Source organism: Tympanuchus pallidicinctus, unplaced genomic scaffold, assembly GCF_026119805.1.
Source record: "Tympanuchus pallidicinctus isolate F22 unplaced genomic scaffold, pur_lepc_1.0 scaffold3, whole genome shotgun sequence".
In the NCBI taxonomy this organism is placed as follows: domain Eukaryota; kingdom Metazoa; phylum Chordata; class Aves; order Galliformes; family Phasianidae; genus Tympanuchus; species Tympanuchus pallidicinctus.
The window spans coordinates 52,519,157-52,536,750 of record NW_026294747.1 but is presented as its reverse complement, the minus strand read 5'-3'; the positions used below and the strand labels follow the sequence as shown (position 1 = coordinate 52,536,750).

Sequence of the window (17,594 nt, the reverse complement as noted above, 5' to 3'; positions counted from 1 at the left end):
ATGAAAAATATTTACTGGTTCTGTGAGTGAGGGGTCTTTCTCCAGAAACTGTACTATGCAATATGCCAGCTGTGAAGAGGTAAAGATTTAAGAAAACAAAGTTAGAACATTATAATGAAATTGCAGACAAACATTTAAAAAAAAAAAAAAAAGAGACTGTAGGCAAGATGCTACACAGCTCAGTCACATATTTAAACTGAGATGCCTAGGTTGCATTTGATCAATTAAATGCATCCATAAATCCATTTAAATTCAAGTTACTAGGGAACAATAAAGAAAGAAAACATTACAAAAATCTTCACATGGCAAATTATCACATATAATTAAAAATCAGAGCAACTTGGAGTTCAAAATACAGTGACACAATGTTTATAAAATTTTGTTAATCTCTGAAATTGCTTCTTTTTACATGTTTTGTATATTGGTAAAATTGTGAAAACTCACAAGATGAGCTGGCACAGCTAAAACCCTGAGTAACATATTTAGCATGTGTGGCTTTGAAAGTATAAGAAAGATTATCTTATCAGAAATCTATCAGAAAATGAGATAGAAATGGAGCAGGTATCACTTATCAGAGGAAAAATGTCATCATGACAGCTGAAGGTATGACAGGACATAAGAGAGCAAAAACGTGCTATCAAGTCAGTGAAGGAACACATTGAAGATCATGCAGGAACGAAGGCATTAGTATTCAGAAAGTTGCCAGAGTGAAGAAGAGCCCAGAGAGCACAAGACTAAGGAAAATTGAACATCCTCTTGGGACAGAGAAAGGGGATTGCAGAATGGGAAAGGCAGCCTTGTGAGAATGAGGAAAGAACAGAAAGGAAAGCCTAAAGAGAGCTTAACTACTAAAGTTTAAAGTATTACAGACGTTGGTTACATTTTTAATTATCTAATCAGACTAAAAAGTATTTGTCTTAAAAAAATGCAGTAAATGAATATGAAAATCTATTGCATTTTCCCACTTTACAAAACTTTCCCCCCTCCCTTTAATGTACTCTGCAATTAAATTTCCAAAGTTACTAAAAAATTATAGAATTCTAACTGAGCAGAAAATATTTTTATAACTTCTACCTGTGCATGGAAGAGTGATAAACTTCTGACAGTATGTAAAGGAATCAGCACCTTCACCAGAAACTGTTTATGCTCTGCCTTAAGAGGTAAAGCAAAACCATTGATAATACTAGAAATTAGAAGAGAAGTATTTGTTAGTGTTATCATCACAGAAAACATTCTTGAGATCTGAACAAGAACTTTCTACATTAAAATCATTTAGGAGTCAGCACCTGTATTGGGCTCAAGTTATTTGTAAACAGATGCTGAAATTTGCCCTCCTTTATATCAGCAATTCAGCACATATCTATACAGTACAAACAATTCAGCTCTAACTTAAAAATCATCACACGAACAACTGCACAAACCTTCTACTAAACAGATAAGAAGTGTCTGCTTAATCTGCAAATTCACACGTTCCTTGGTAATTAAGTTATTATAATTAGGTATATGGGATATTCACTCTAGTAGTGAAAAGTACACTGCTTATGTACTTTAAAAAATATGCAGTGCATAAGGATGAAGCGTAACACATACACAAAACCAATCCAATCCTCCTGCATCCACATATGAACTCCTGGCAAAGACAGGAGAGAGATTTGCTTAGAGATGGGCTCAAAGATGAGCATGTGCACACATCTCTTTCAAAATCAGGGTTTATAGCAATACTTTTTCTAAGTCTGAATTACTCTGACACGTCCAAAAGGGAAGCCTGATATTGGTAATGAATGCTCATTTACCTTCCTAAAATTTCCAACAGCTCAGCTACGCCATTGAAGTGTTCAGTTTCATAAACAAATCTAAAAAACAAAAAAAAAAAAGAAAATGTTAAATGTAAGTAACATATCAGCATACTACAATATTTATGTGAGAAAAATGTCTCCTCCCACAGCTTACCGTAGAAAAATATTATTAATCTGTTTTCGGATAAATGCTCTAAGACCCAGAAACTTGCCATAAATTCTGTGCAAGACTGTTTTTAGGTAGTCCCGTTCTCGAGGGTCTTCGCTATCAAACAGCTCCAACAACTGTGTTTAAAGAAGAAAAAAAAAGAAGTTAAACTGTAGACAGGCTTTCCATTTGACTAGTATGGCACACAGAATTCCGTATGGCAGTTAAATTGCAGCAGGTGCATGTAAGAAGTCAGTATATCTGTACTGCCCAAGGTACAGAAATACAGTTATTAAAAAAAAATAATAACTGCAACCCCCTGTACATCACCACAAAACACTACTTATTGACCTTAACTTCCAGCACAAACATTTAGAAATCTTTAAAGAATTAAGACACTTTTATTAACTGGCTCCCAAACGCTGTCTTCTTCCTCCTCCCCATCCCTCCAAAAAATAAAAATGCTGTCACATCTAGAAAATAACAGACTATTTCTTACCACTTTCATTTTCTCACTGAATTAACAGACCTTCATTTTAATTGCATAAGTTTGCATCAAGGTGACATATTCTAGATGATTTTCATTTATAATATAAGGTCCTAAGCCTTTCTAGAGATTGCATGGCTTTCAGATTGTGGACTCAACAGTGCAGTCTGTGGCAGCACTGGATCTGCTGTCCCAGGACATCTACCAATTAATGCAAATCAAAGAATCAGTCAGGATTGAGCAAAATGTAAACTGCAATATCCAGTTTAAAAAAAAAAAAAAAAAGAAAGAAGAAAAAAAAAGGAAAGAAAAAGGAAAAAAAAAGATTTCTTTACTTAGGAACTGGTAAATGAGATTTTAAAACAGCAAAATAATTACGTGGTTCTCAGTCAAAAGAGAAGACTAGCCAGTGTGTTGTTCTGTACAAAATCTATCCCAAAATATGCTCTCTAAAGCTTCCTCTAAAAACCAAGGTATGAAACAAGCAGCAAGAACAGCAGTCTCACTTCTTCAATCTATTTCCCTACCACAAATGTATGAGTTTCATCTTATCTTTTCAGTTCCATCTTTTTTGACACCACAACATCTGCTATTTTTTCAGTCATCTCAAATGAATTAGAAAAAACTTATTTAAAAAAAGATAGAACTGCACAGAATGTAATGCAATTTAAGTAGTAAGAAAGAAAGAATGAAGATCAGCAAGATAAGGTAACATTCAAGCAGTACATATCTTGAAAAATAAACGAAGGCAGCTTGCCAAACAGGCCTTAAAATGTTTATGATGGTGGCAGAAAAACATGACAGGAACAGCAGAGAACAAAATTATTCTCAATTCACAGATAGATAAATTATAATTATCTATTATAAGAAGATATGTAAGTGCATGTACACTGTCTGATTTCTGTGTAACTGGGGCACAATTTAAAGAAGGTGAAGAAAAAAGAAAATCAGAAAAAGATTTAAAGATTTTTTTAAGCGTTCTGGGATTTTGCTTTCTAATATTCAGGTTTACAGTTGATGTATGAGTTCTTCTTCATCACGTTGCACATTTTTTCCACTACCTTAACCCTACAGTAAGAATTTCTGATGGGAATTTCAGGAGGAAATGGGGTTTGTCAGCTGCCCTGTAGAGGTTATCAACACACTGTTCAATTAGTTCCACAGTTAAAGAAATAAACAGTTACTTCATCCTTCCCCAAATAGCAAATTTCACCCAAAGACAGCAAACAGCTGGAAACACTTTTATTTTTAATATTCTTATTGGATTGTTTTTAGGAGCAAAATATAAATATTTCCAGTTCTTTTATACAGATCCTCTGTGGAAACATTGCTGAAGTCAGACTTGGTCTCTCATTTAAAAAGAAAAGATGCTTATTTGGATTTGTCCAATTCATTATCAGGTTTCAACAATAAAGTCTTATTTTTACTAACAAGCTGTAAGACTTCTATGATTTACGTAACTACTCTGACACCAAACATATACAGAAAAGGGAAATAAAACCTCCAAAATAGCAACCTTCAGTAACACAGATCCATGAGGAGATATTTCGATAGTGCCTCTTAGCAACCACTGCAGACTATATACAATGAAGCTTCAGAAATGAAGTCTCACTGCGAGTGTACAACATTTTATCAAAACTTACAGCTGAAAGCCAATTACACATCTATATTTAAAAAAAAAAAAACAACCCACATCTGTCTCATTCTTCCCATATTAGCACAGTTCTTGCTAAGAAACACTTCACTCAAGTCCACTTAACATTAAAAAACGAATTGTGTTAGAGAGAAAACTGATGATAAAAACTGTCACACTTGTACTGCCAGTGCCACAAAACATAAGCATGCCTGGTGTTTCAAAAGTCTCAAGCTGGTTTCCAGTGTAAGTGATCAGTAATAACTGATCGTTAACTCACGTCACACAAAAAATACAGAAAGAAATGCACAGACACCCAAGTTCCTGAAAATCAAATGAGAACACTTATGAACAGGGAAATATACCTCTTTGAATGTGTACATAAGGCTCTGCAGAACTTCTGACAAAAAAACACGAATGTTTAACTGTGCAAAGCAATATATAACAATGCATCATCTGACAAGAGCTTCCAAATTCTTCAAATTCTTCCAAACTCCAATTTTATCAGACGTTTTCAGATAAGTAGGTTTCAAAATATCTCACTTCTCCCTTTCAGTAGATAAAGACCGATGGGATCTTAAGAATCCTTGTTTTAGACCCATTCTCCACTGCCAAATCTTAATAGGGCTGAATGCCTTGAAAAGCTTCAAGTGATTAGGATATCCCTGAATCTTACAATTTAAGGATAATGATTGCTCCCTAAGCTAAATTCCTCAGGTATTCTTTATGTGAATAATGTACAAAAACAGCAAATTACTGCACAGGAAGAAAAAAAAACAAAACTCCAGAGTTGAGAGTAAGGTCATCAGCAATTCTGGGCTTCTCCAGCCATTTCTAGTTGGGCTTTTATTATATTGAAACCCCAGGAAATTCCCTTTTCCAGTTAAGCATGGAAATTTGCAAATTTCCACGATTTCAAAAGCAAGTTATGGACTGTGTTAAACATGGAGCTGATTCTGATTTTGTGGTTCTACAAGAATTCACAGTGGGAACACAAAACACAAACAGGCCTATTGTTGGAAGCTGAAGACAAAAAGCAAAGGGAGCACATATGTGAAGTTTTCTGCCTTATCCCAGAAAATATCACCCTTCAGCCATCTCTGTTCTGGCCTCTGTTCTGCCCTAGAAGAAACTTCCACAGCAGAAGACTGACTACTACAGTTTGAAGTGAAGGAGGAAGAAGATGAAATGTGTAAACCATCTGGCTGCCAGCTCACTGACAGACTGTGGCCACCTCATCCATTTAGCCAGAATGGCAAGCAAATTTCAAACAGAACTTCCCATTCTTTGCCAGTTTGTTTATTACTGATACTTATTCCATCATGCTTTTAATAGAGCTTGAACTTTATATGGCTTTTTTATTTACTTCCCCCCCCAAGCTCTATAGCATTACTGTTTTTGATAAAGCTTTGGGAATAGGCTTGTTAATGAATATCTGCCCTTGTTGCCAGCTCTCCAGCAGAGAAAAACAAATTTCCCCTTCCAACAGAAATATTTTATCAATAATATGATACATTTAAATTGTGGTGTCTCTAGATGGCAGCATTTTCAGAACACGTGCCTTTCATTTTTCAACAGTTACTGTTTCAGCGTACCTTAAGCAAGTCAAATACAAGTGCTGATCCAAAGTAATGCCTCCTATTTTATTATGTTGACCCACAACTTCAGAGGCAGATGTTGGTGGTATGGCAGTAGAGATCAAATCTTTCCACCAACAACCCATTATATTTTGTTGCCACTTGACAGATGACAGCAGAGGGGCAGTCTGACAGAATGGAGTCTGACACAAAAGGGCACACAAATGCCCTTTCTTCAAGCAAAGGTGTGTCACTGAATTTGTCCACGTGGAAAAACGGCACCCAGTTGCACTCAACAATGCCTGCTGAAGGTTTACAGAGATCAAACAGTGGATGTGAGTACAGTGAGGCAGCGGGTGGTGCACTTCAGCAGTGATGACAGCAATGTGAAGGACAAGCCACATTCCAGCTAGTCATGCACAGCTGCCACACAACACAGTGAAGAGCATCTTCATCAGCTCACCAACACAAATTAGCTGATTACTACCAGGAAACTGTGTGTGGGGCTGAATATCAGTTTCAATGTGGTGAAAGTGGTGATGGCAATGTTGGAATATTGCAAAGTATGAGGTGGGTCCCACAAGTCCTCACAAAGGAACAGAAAGAATACCATGTGCAAGTTTGTCAGGACTTACTGAAACAGTAGGAGCCTGAAGGTGACTGTTTTCAGGAATTGCATCATTACCAGTGATGAGATGCAATGTCACCACTGCAAGACTGAGTCAAAACAGCCTAAGAAGTGGCAAGATGTGTATTTCCCATTGAAGAAGTTGTTCAAGATGCAGCCTTCAGCAAGTACAGAGAAGAGGGGAGTGATCTGTCTGGATTTTCTGGAACTCGGATAAACTATGAACTCTCCTTGACCAGTACACCTTGATGCTGACTACACTGAAGACTCAAGTTTCCGGAGTCAGGCTAGAGAAGGAGACAACCTTTCTTTTGCAACACAGTAATGCCAGGCTCCATACCAGTTTGAAGACTGTGGGGCGCAGTATCAGTTTTCACTGGACTGTCCTACCACACTCACCATACAGACAAATTCTGCATCTTCTGACTTCCATCTGTTTGCTCTGATGAAAGACTGACTGCATGGGCAACATTTTCCTAGTAATGATGTTGTCATAGCAACTGCAAAACAGTGGGTGACCTCCACTGGCGCAGATTTTTGAATGCACACCATGAGGCTTTCATCCACTGTTGGTGAAAATGCATAGCTTCTGATGGTGACTATGTTGAAAAAGTGTTCTGTAGCTGGGAATTTCTCTCTCAAATAGCATTACTGTGCTCTTTTTTGTTGTTGTAGTTTCCTTGGAAGCAAATAGAAGGCACTATTTTTGGAGCAACCTACATATTTAACGTATTGAAACTGCACTCAAATCAAGCACTGTATATGTTTATGGAAACAGAGATCAACATACTTCCCATTTCTGTAGTTTGACAACTTTCAAGTAAATGCTTGCTGAGCATTTTCTGTTGTAAATAAAGTTATACTTTCAAATCCAAAACAAAACATTTTCAAAGCAATTTTTTTTTTTTTTCAAAAGCAAAGTGAAACCTTAAAGAAACCATACTGGCTTACCTGCAATACAAATTTCTGATCTATGTATTTTTTGGCAATGCTGGGCTGAAATTCTTGGCTTTCCAAAAATCGTATGAAAAACTCATATACAAGCTGCAAAGTGAAAAAAAAATTAGTTTAGTTTATGACTTCATTATTGTTTATTATTTCTAAGTGTTTCACTAGATTCTTTCCATATAAAACAAAATACTTATTTTTCCACCAAGCAGGAGGATGAGAAGATGAAAAATATTTTCCTCCTTTAGCAAATTGCTACCTTAAGTGTTTCAATTAAATGTATGAGCTTTGTAAGTCAGTTTTGCTTATTTAACTCCATTCAGAGATATCTAATCACTAAATACAGACACTGCCATCTTGTAATGCTTGTTATCATCTTGTAAAGCTAACAAGGGTAATTGGAAAGCTTGTTTAAACTGCCCTCTGTACTGCTTAAGTCACATCAAATAGAAAAATTACAGTTATGAAAGAACTGGTGAAACAGACAGAAATACTAATTTTAAATTAAAAACTACTCAGAGTAGTTTTCTATGACAACTTGAAACACAGAAAAAAAATAGAAAATAGAATTTAATCAGGACGTTCTGACTTACTGAAAAGATTAGCCTCGAGGATGGAGAAAACCTGCTTGCTTCTATTCAAATCCTTCTCTGCCTGAACTACTCAGCAGGACAGCAATAGATCTTTCATTTAATAAGCCAAAAAGAAGCAGAAGAGGCACTCTGACAGCCTCATGTAACACCAATTCTGACCTGTCACTGATCACCTGAGCTTTGAGCACACACTTCTTTTTACTGCACCTTTTTAAGAAGAGCAGGCATTGGAAATTTTTTCCTTTCTGGTATCAGTAAGTATGAATTCTGACACTGAAGAAGAAAGGAAGCTACAAATCATATTTTAAAGCAACCTTAAACTTTTCCCTGCAAACACCGTTATGTTGCAACACTGCAACAGCTGCTGCTGCTTTATGTCAGCACTCTTTGAGTTCCTCCAAAAGGAAACAATCAAAAATCAGAAAGGTAGAGAGAGGCTGAGAAATATGACGTGGAAAAAATGTCAGTTTACGTCACTAACATCAATTCAGCAGGAAATCTATCAACTTCTGACAAATACTTTGGTACACTTCTTCCTCACAATGGTAAGTCATCCAACTGGCTAAGAAATTATATCCCTTTCTTTTTTTAAGTAATGACTTTTAAAAATACAGTGCTAGTGTCAATGAAAGTAAGATAGCAGACATGTGCCTCTGCTGCCCACAGGTTTCTTGAAGATTTTAGGATTCTTATTTTGTGAAACTTATTATAAATAAAGAATGAACCCTACGTATCAAGAAAGTCCAAATCTAAGAGAACCAGAGAGTGAAGCTGCTCACAGGCAAAGCTGTACATCCAACTGTTAAATAAAACACTCATTTCAATCTGAGATCAACTGTGCTCCTTTGCTCACAGATCCTAGACTCCACAAACTGCTTCTCTGCTAAACTTCTTCTAAATTTATCTGTGGTGTTAAGTCATAGTCCTGACTAACAAAGACATGGTCTGTAATTCCTTCCAAATAGATTCTTTCTATAAAGGAATTTACTGCAATAGCATCAGTTGCTCCAAGATTATGTTATGCTTTTTGTTCAAAATACCTTCCATTGACACTTGAGATACAGAGGAAGCAATGACAGACAGCACTGAGCACTCACATCACTACAAACACCTGAAAGTAATCTTCAACTCAGGGAGAGGAAGGGAGATATAGACAGAGGTACAGATTCCCATTTGTTTTTCTAATCAGCAGCCTACCCCTGTGTGCTTTTGTATAAATGTTAACTATAATCAGTAAAGCAAAACTGCTGGAAGTACTGTTATTACTTGTGTATCACACAAACGTGAGGAAAAAAAATTGATCAACAAAGGGTAACAGGACTACAAGAGACACCAGTTTTGAAAGTTCTATCCAGTTCAACCCAGTTTTGAAAGTTCTAACACTTTCCAAATTCATGAAGTACTCTACTGTCTTTGTAGATACTTTGTAGATACCGTGTAGATACAACACCACCAGTGAAATAGAAACAGAATTTTCTCATAATTTCGTAATATCTCATACACTGGTTCTCATCCACAGGCTAAAAAAAAGTTATTGAAAATTAGATATATTAAGCAATTATAAGCATTTATTTTTAAATAAATGCTCAAAAACCTGTAGATGTGGCCATGATGCCTCCAAGGTGGGTTCATCTTCTTCTGGATCAAATTCATTGCTGTCACTAGGTGGGAGAGTTCTGAAGATATTGCAAGATACCTGAAAAGTGAAAGAAAGAATAGTGAGATCTGTTTTTCAAACAGGTACTAGATTCTATGCCTACTATAGACATCCTCATCGTGGAAGCAGTATTTCTATTGCTCAATGTCTGACAAAGCTTCTTAGCAACAGCATAGGTCAAAGGAACCTATCACTTCACAAATCTACCACCAACTTTGGCTCTTAGCCTTCTTTAGATGTTTTGCTTCTTTCTAGGGACATCCCAGCATTACCCAGTGAGCCATCACTGCTGACTTCCCAATGCTCCACATGAGCCCACCACTTCATTCCCTGTTCCACTGGCCATCAAGGTCTTCTAGGTCACAGGCATGGCCATCGGTATGCATTGACAAGGGTTTTCATATACTTTATTTTCCTTTGCCCCAGGAAATACATTAACATCTGCTAAAGTTCTCATCTGTCAACAGTTGCTTTAGTTATCAGTGTTCTTCACACAGTATATGCACAGACATTTTATATCACATGCACAACTTGGTACTAAATGCAGGCAAGAAATACAACTTGCTTGTCACTTTGCCCATATTTTATTTCATTGCTGCTTCACTCTGCTAAATCTTATTTACAGGTACTTTGCTCAGAGTGCTTGGCCTTGTGAGGCTCATGCTATCAGCAAAAACCAGAGTATTTTTCTGGGTTAATTACAGTGCTGAATGGAGTCTACTGATAATTATGCAGCGCACATCTTATAACCTGTAAACATGCTGCAGGGCCTCTTCTGCACTTTGAAGGTAGTGTAGTGCCTTCCTTGCACTCTGCTACTGTGTTTGACCCGTCTCTAAGCTGGTTAATCAAACAGTTGGGAAAGGCAGCATATTATCTCCTAATCCTGTCTATACGTGACCCTTGCATGGTAGTCCAGACAAATTAATCTATTTAAGCAACAAAACTAGTACACTCTTCAACATCCCAATGCCTTTTAGAGCTGGAAATATTTTATAGTTAGTCTGTAAGGCAAGTCTTCAGTACAGTGGCAATTTAACATGAGAAAGCACATTAAAGCCAGGAATTTAAATACAATCCAGATAGCAATGAAAACAAATTGAGCCAGAGTGAAATTTTAGAAGCTGCAAGGTAAACCAAGGAGATCTGGGTGCTGCACAAATAAGATGGAACAACAGAAAACCATAGGAAAGCACATACAGTACATACTAGCAAGGAATATTCAGCGTATACAAGTGGAAAACAAAAGTACTGTCTAACTGAAGAGCAAATATGGCAAACCAGCGAGCACAGAAAAAAGTGGTTTTGTAGTTGGACTTTTTTCATTTGCCACAAGAGGGAGCATTTCGCTGCAGATACAGCAAAACGCTCTGACAGAATCTTTCAGCGGATGTCAACTCGCAGGGCTCTCAACCCTAATAATACAGCACCTATCAACCTGCCCTTAGATGCACTGAACTCTGTCCTATATGCACACCTCCCAAATGATACCTAATGCTCAGCAGATGTTCTCCTTTCCACTTCTTTTCCTGAGTCCTCCACTTCTCTCCAAAGCTCCCACATACAAAGATTCCTCTAAGTCAAGCATGTACTTCAGGAATATACAAATGTTACAGTTTGTTCTTCCCCAGGGATTCCTGACCCCATCCTTCTATCGTCCCTGAGACGGAAGAGCAGGCAGAAGAGGAAAGTGATCAGAACTAACGGGTCAGAGGTCTTTATTTAACAGCTGTTTATGAAGGTAGGTATGATAGGAGCAGGGGGAATGGTGTTAAACTGAGACAGGGAAGGTTTAGGTTAGATATTAGGAGGAAGTCTTTCAGACAGAGGATGGTGAGGCAGTGGAACAAGGAGATTGTGGATGCCCCATCCCTGGAGGCATTCAAAGCCAGGCTGGATGCGGCTCTGGGCAGCCTGCTCTGGTGGTTGGCTGCCCTGCACACAGCAGGGGGTTGGAACTGGATGATCATTGTGGCCCTTTTCAACCCAGGCCATTCCATGATTCTGTGATTTATCAGAGCACAAAGCAGTAGAAGGACGCCCAAAGGATTCCCAAGTAAAAAGGGAAAAATGCACCCATTGGTGCCTTCCATCTGAACACCTGGGATTCTGCAGTACTTACCAAAGTATTTTTGGTTAATGCTTCACGTTTGAAAGTCCCCAATTTCTCAGCATTTGGCCCCAAAAACAGGGAACTAGCAAAATCAAAAGCAGTCCACAGCTTTTATTCTGCCTTAAACTTCATTTGAAAGAAGAAAATGAAATTCTTCTGCAAATTTCAATTAATGAAATTCGTACCAAAAAAATCTGAAGAAATGTAAGCATTTATCAGATGTTAAGTTTTAAAACGAGAACAAATGCCAAAGTATGGCACCAGCAAAACCAGCAAGGAAAAATACATACTACCAGAATGACAAGCTAATTGAACTCAAATTGCTGTAAGATTTCAATTAAGTTGATCCAAGTTTCACACAGTTGCCCTAGCAGCACCATGGAAGAATGAAAGTTTCAGCAATAGCTAGTTAAGTGTCAGGACCAACATTCGAATCTTAAGCTTCTAACAAAACCAGAGAGACTTCTGGAGCATGTATTTAAAAATAAAAATTAAAATTAAAAGTCAGTCTCATTGCAAGTCAAAAGCAGGCTTTTTGCATAAGAACATACAGCAGGAAATGCAATGCAAGGTAGAAGAGAGTTCTCATATAGTTTGCTCTCTGTAATTTTTTATTTTTTTTTTTGCATTGGGAGTAAAGATAAGTTATACGGAGCCCAAATGCAGACATTCTCCTGAGGAGAACAGACAGAACAGGTTACCTTCAAATGATTCCCGGGGTAATCATAATTTTAAAAGATAATGCGTGCCATTACAGTTATATTAATCACCACAACACAGCATGAGAGCTCATTTACATGCAGTGTCAATTTACAGCATGCTTATCTAGATCAGTAGCCTCTGGGTGGCTAATGTTCACAAACCTCTAAGGGAGAACCGAAGGCAACAAGTTCTTCCATGCATGAACTGCCCAGCTGTGCGAGAGACTGACAGCCATCACACAGCGATGGGGAAATGATGCACCAGGTCTGGGAACAATAATTTTTCTCACAAAGGCATAAGGTAGCTGTTCAGCGTTTGTCCCTGGGCCCAAGCAGAGTGCCAAAATTCCTCCGGCTCGATCGATGAATCACTTCCCTTCTGACCTCTGCTGGCTCATCCAGCCATAGGACATCCCTGCCAGCCTCTGCACAGCCCTCGATGGCTCCTCTCCCACTGCCAATGCAGATGACTGCCGATCAATACTGACTGCCATCTTCCACCAATTAGGAATGCCTCCAAGCCCTGATGATATTTTTGTACAGCAAACCTGAACTCTAAGATTCTGGAAAGTTCTATCGTGACAAATCTTCATATTATGTGTTCCAAGTTGCCTGCATGCCATGCTTCAAGATAACCAAGTGCCAGAAATCAATTCAACAAACCAGTGAGATCCACCCATCAGCAACTAATCTAAAATTCCCAAGATCGCGTTGGAAATGCCACAAGGAAAGATCTTTTTTCAGTTGCAGATGCCCAGAAACCTGTAAGCTGAGTGTTGATGCATAACCCTGACAAAATCTTCTCCAGGTATTTATGGTTAAATGCAAGTTCATTAACAACAAATGGGAAGATAGACAAGGCTGTTCTGGTGCCACCACAAGGAATGAACTGTAAGTTCTGAACACATCTGAGAGTGGTAAGCAGCAATCCAGAACAGAGAAAATATGAACACAATTAATTTGAAGTAACAAGCTTCAAGAAGTTCTGATTTTATCTCTGTGTTTATGCTTGAAATAACTTTAAGAAAATCAAGCACTAAGCTGATTAAGCCTGAAGTCAGGAGAAAATGTTTGAGAAGTCCTCTCTCCATCCCTCACTAGAACACCATAAAGCACATTGATGTTACAGAAACACATCATAAATTCTATTTCAGCTCAGTGCTCATTTGCCATGCTGTTTGAAACAAAGATTTGATCAGTAATATTTTTTCTGAATGGAGCCCTAAATGAAAACAAATGTACATGCAGGGAAGTGTAATATATTAGCTGTATAAAAACAGGACCAGAGAATTAATTTATCTGTGCTTCTATTGCAGTAAGTGGAACTGTCCACATAAACCCCATGTATACAAGAAATTGAAACTGGCTATCTGCACTCACCATGCTTAAACCAGTTGTGCATACAAACAATGCATGGTAACAACAAAATGTAATCAGGCCATATAGGCAGCTATTTGAACTAGGAGTGACTAGGAATGACACTTAACCTTCTCAAATATATCTGCATATGTGGGGGGTTTTTTGTATTGCTCATGGATTTACAGCCATTCAACTGCAATCTTTCTATATATACCACTTAACTGTTCCCAGAAGTTTGAAGTGCACCTTACAGAAAGAAAACCCTAGTTTTATTTTAAAATATTAATGACTCCACCAGCTCTTACAACCCGGACTTTTAACTGCTGAACTGACTAGGGTAGTGCTGCTCCTGGCTTCAAGGCTGAAATAGCCTGGTTCCCATTGGATCTTGTTAAACCATCAGATCTTCTCAGCATCTCCCTCTAAATACAATTTGCACATGCAGAACACATCTATGGGTATACGTTAATATATATATATATTTTTATATAAAAAAAACTATACGGCAGCTCTCAACATCTTTGCTGCTAAATGGAAAGAGAAATCTTCTGAACCAAGGCAGATGTTGGTTTGTTTTGAAACCTGTGATTGTTTTTCCTACCTACCTTTAAACTCCCACCTTTATTTTCTTAACATCTTCAAATACGTACAGCAAACGTGCATAAAAAAATCTGGCCATTTCCCTGTTATTTCCCTTTTTTGAATAGTGCACTGTATCAGAAACTTATCTGAAAGTACTCAAGATACTCACCCACGATGGTCAAGTCCCTTCTGCACCACCATTTGCCAGAATACAGTCATTCCAAGTTGAATACTATATGTCTTCTTTTTGCCCAGCAGCATTACTTTTGACTGGGCTACATAAAAATGAACTATATCAGATTGTGAACACAGTCATCTATCCAGGCCACATAGCAAGAGTGAGGGGAACAGTCCTACTCATCTTTTCTTCTAAAAATTCAATCAATAATGCAGGAATTTAGCTCTAGGTCAAGGCTCCTAAACTTGTTAGTATCATTCACTTCAGTGGTGGCAGTTTCCACCCACACAGATGTGCAAGGGGTAAAATTGAGATTCCTTAACCTATGCCTATGTTACCCAGCAGGGAAGTACAATTGGAGTAGGCTGGTAGAACAAAATACCTGGAGCACAGGTGCTGAATACACACACTACCTATGTTTGGAAGGAGTGCTTACTTTCTAGACATCTCTTGTACTGATGCCCACTAGCAGGTTGAGATCATTAGGCACACCTTTGGAATACACATTTGATCCCGAATGAATCAAATTCACAAACTCTCAAGCTTCTCTATGACAAGCATCAAAGCCCAGTGAGAACAAATGGGAGATGCACATCATAAGCACACTCAGAATCCCAGCTGCAAGTGCTGACACAGTCATGGCCCTGGGGAACGCTCACAGGCACACCTTCTCCCTGCTGGAAATGAGAGCTCTGAAATGTCACACTAGATGCAAACCACATGAGGTACCCTGCTACCAACAGCCTCATTCATCAGTATCTCCTTGTAAAAACATTTTGATATGATCCAGTAAAACAAGTTTTTGTTTAATGCATGGCCACGTTATTCTATGCCATCACAATACGATAGCAATAATTCAATTACCTTTGACAAATTAAAGCACAAAGAGCCTCCTCATCTCTACAGCAGGCATCAGATGAAGCAGAAGCCTACCAATGCATGAACTCTAGACAGTATTACAAAACTCTTACTGCCTTAGACTCCTATCTGAAGAGCAAAACAAGATATTCAAAATCCAGGGAAACAATCTGCCAGAAGATTCATGCTGAGTCGATCTGCAGGCACAGTGCTAGGAAGCTGACAGAGTCGAAATGTGGGAGTGAGTGTATGCTCCTCTTAAACAAAACAAAACAAACAAACAAAAAAAGCTGCAGTTGACACAAGCACTTCTCAAAACAGTTTATTTTTTTGCTTTAGACTTAGTCACTGTACTATTATGCAGACAGCATCTGACGAAAGAGAAGCCTATGTAACCAACAGGAAGAATAATGGATAAAGTTAAATGTAATTACATACTGTCAAGAAAAATTATCAGGGACAGCTGTGCAAGAGGAGCTGCCTCCAACTGATTTTTTTTTTTTTAAGAGTACAGCACACTGGAGTCTCTTCTTTCACTAAGTATTGTGGGTTTTGTACAAACAAGGTGTATAAAGAATATGAATATTAAGTAGCATCTAACAGAGGAATTTGAAAACAAGGCATAAAAGAAACCAGTTAGATTCATTTCTTGCTCCTACCTAATTGATAAGTCTCACATTGGAGAGCAGAGAACTTAAAATATGAAATGATTCTTTTTCTATTTCTATTCATTTCAATAGCATGCTTGTTCCATCACAGCTGCATCCATGTGCCAGATCTCACTCCAAGTTCATTTTGGGGGAGTTGAAAACACTGCATCTTTCTTTCAGTGTTTGAGATGCATTCAAACCAACATCTCCTGATGCAAGCTGAACTCAAGATTAACTCCTACTATTTTACTCAGTTCCTGAAGTTATATAAAAATCATTTTTGAAAAGAGGCATTATCTGTCAATTTCTAGCAGAGTAATTGTGTTTATTGCTCTTAAACTCAAAATGACATTCAGTACTATTTTAAATCCAGTATCTAAACCAACAGGAACAAATGTGGTTTTGCAGGATCAAAAAGGTAAGATTGAATACAGAGAGTTTTACACACAAAAAAAAGTGTAGAGAATAGGATACTAGAGTCATCTCTGCACATAAAAGAAAGAAAACCAAAACAATGTTCTATTAGGAATTCCACAAGATACATCTCAAAAAAGTTTCATTATCCACCTCTTCTGGGCTGGCAAGCATCCATGGATGTTGTATAAACATCACAGTAAAAGTCTGGGATTGAGTTTACAATTGTTGGAGAAACAAGAAGGAGAGTTTAAGTGTTGCTCATCTACAAGGAGATTTATCCAGGTTTCTCAGTTTAAGAGCTTGTCAAATTCCCCATTCATTTGATTTCTCAAGTATCTTCAATCTAAGTCTTAATTCCCAGAAAGCACAAAAAAAACCCTGTACTACATAACAGCCCACAGGACACCACGTAGACAATAAACATTTATTTCATTTATCTATCATTGCATATTCTGCCAGAAAAATCAGCTGCTTTAGTTTAAGTCTCCTATTTTGCTCAAACAGGCTCAAATTTTAGATTAAATGTCCAATGATTGGCTCATAAAGTCATATTCCTGGCATTTCCTTCTTAGCAGTGCGAGTTTCATCTGGCAAGAACCTTTCTTACAGGGACTGAAGAATGTCATGTGCCCTTCTGCATAAGGCATCAAAACAAGGGAAGGCACCCAGCAGCATTCGTGGGAATAAATCTGTCCTGCTTATATCATTAACACAAATCCCAACCACTCTTCCCATTCAGTGATATTGATGACAAGGCCACTGTAAGCTTGTCTGGTGGCCATTAGTTAATTTCGTTTTTATCAAAATAACAAATTCAGCACTTCTGTATATGTGAAGCCACAGTGAGTGGTTTAAAGAAACAAACACAAAGACTGTCAAATATCTAAGTGCTTTCTCTTGTGATATTGTATATACCTTGATGTGAAATTATGGGATACCATGATAAGGCCTTAATGTTTTAATGAATTTAGGATGACTATTTAAAAATACCCAAGTGCTTTTATGCTGGCTACCCCAAATGATCATTTTAGAAATCAAAGTAATAAAGAATCTTGGAACTTCTTTTGGGACACAGAACAGAGAACACTAATCCACATGTAGTTATTAAAACTTTAGGAAAAGGCTGCCACATTGACATCAATTCTTCTGGCACTTCAGTTAATTAAAGAAAGCAGTTTAGTCATTAATTCTTCTTCATAAATATTAGTAACAGTTTAAATATCAGCTTCAGACTTCCACATCTTTTTTTCTTCTCATAAATGACAGCAC

General features: G+C 37.7%; 1 protein-coding gene across 5 annotated transcripts in view; it reads right to left on the bottom strand.

The window, feature by feature from the left end:
* Positions 1-17,594, bottom strand: part of PPP2R5E (protein phosphatase 2 regulatory subunit B'epsilon) — a 70,817-nt gene that overhangs the window by 9,840 nt on the left and 43,383 nt on the right. For all 5 annotated transcript variants that reach the window (XM_052696784.1, XM_052696783.1, XM_052696785.1 and 2 more), the window contains 6 exons: positions 9,405-9,506; positions 7,221-7,313; positions 1,951-2,081; positions 1,794-1,853; positions 1,075-1,183; positions 16-69 (listed from right to left, as the gene is read on the bottom strand). In XM_052696784.1, the coding sequence (XP_052552744.1) occupies positions 16-69; positions 1,075-1,183; positions 1,794-1,853; positions 1,951-2,081; positions 7,221-7,313; positions 9,405-9,506 (549 nt within the window). The remainder of the gene's footprint in view (positions 1-15; positions 70-1,074; positions 1,184-1,793; positions 1,854-1,950; positions 2,082-7,220; positions 7,314-9,404; positions 9,507-17,594) is intronic.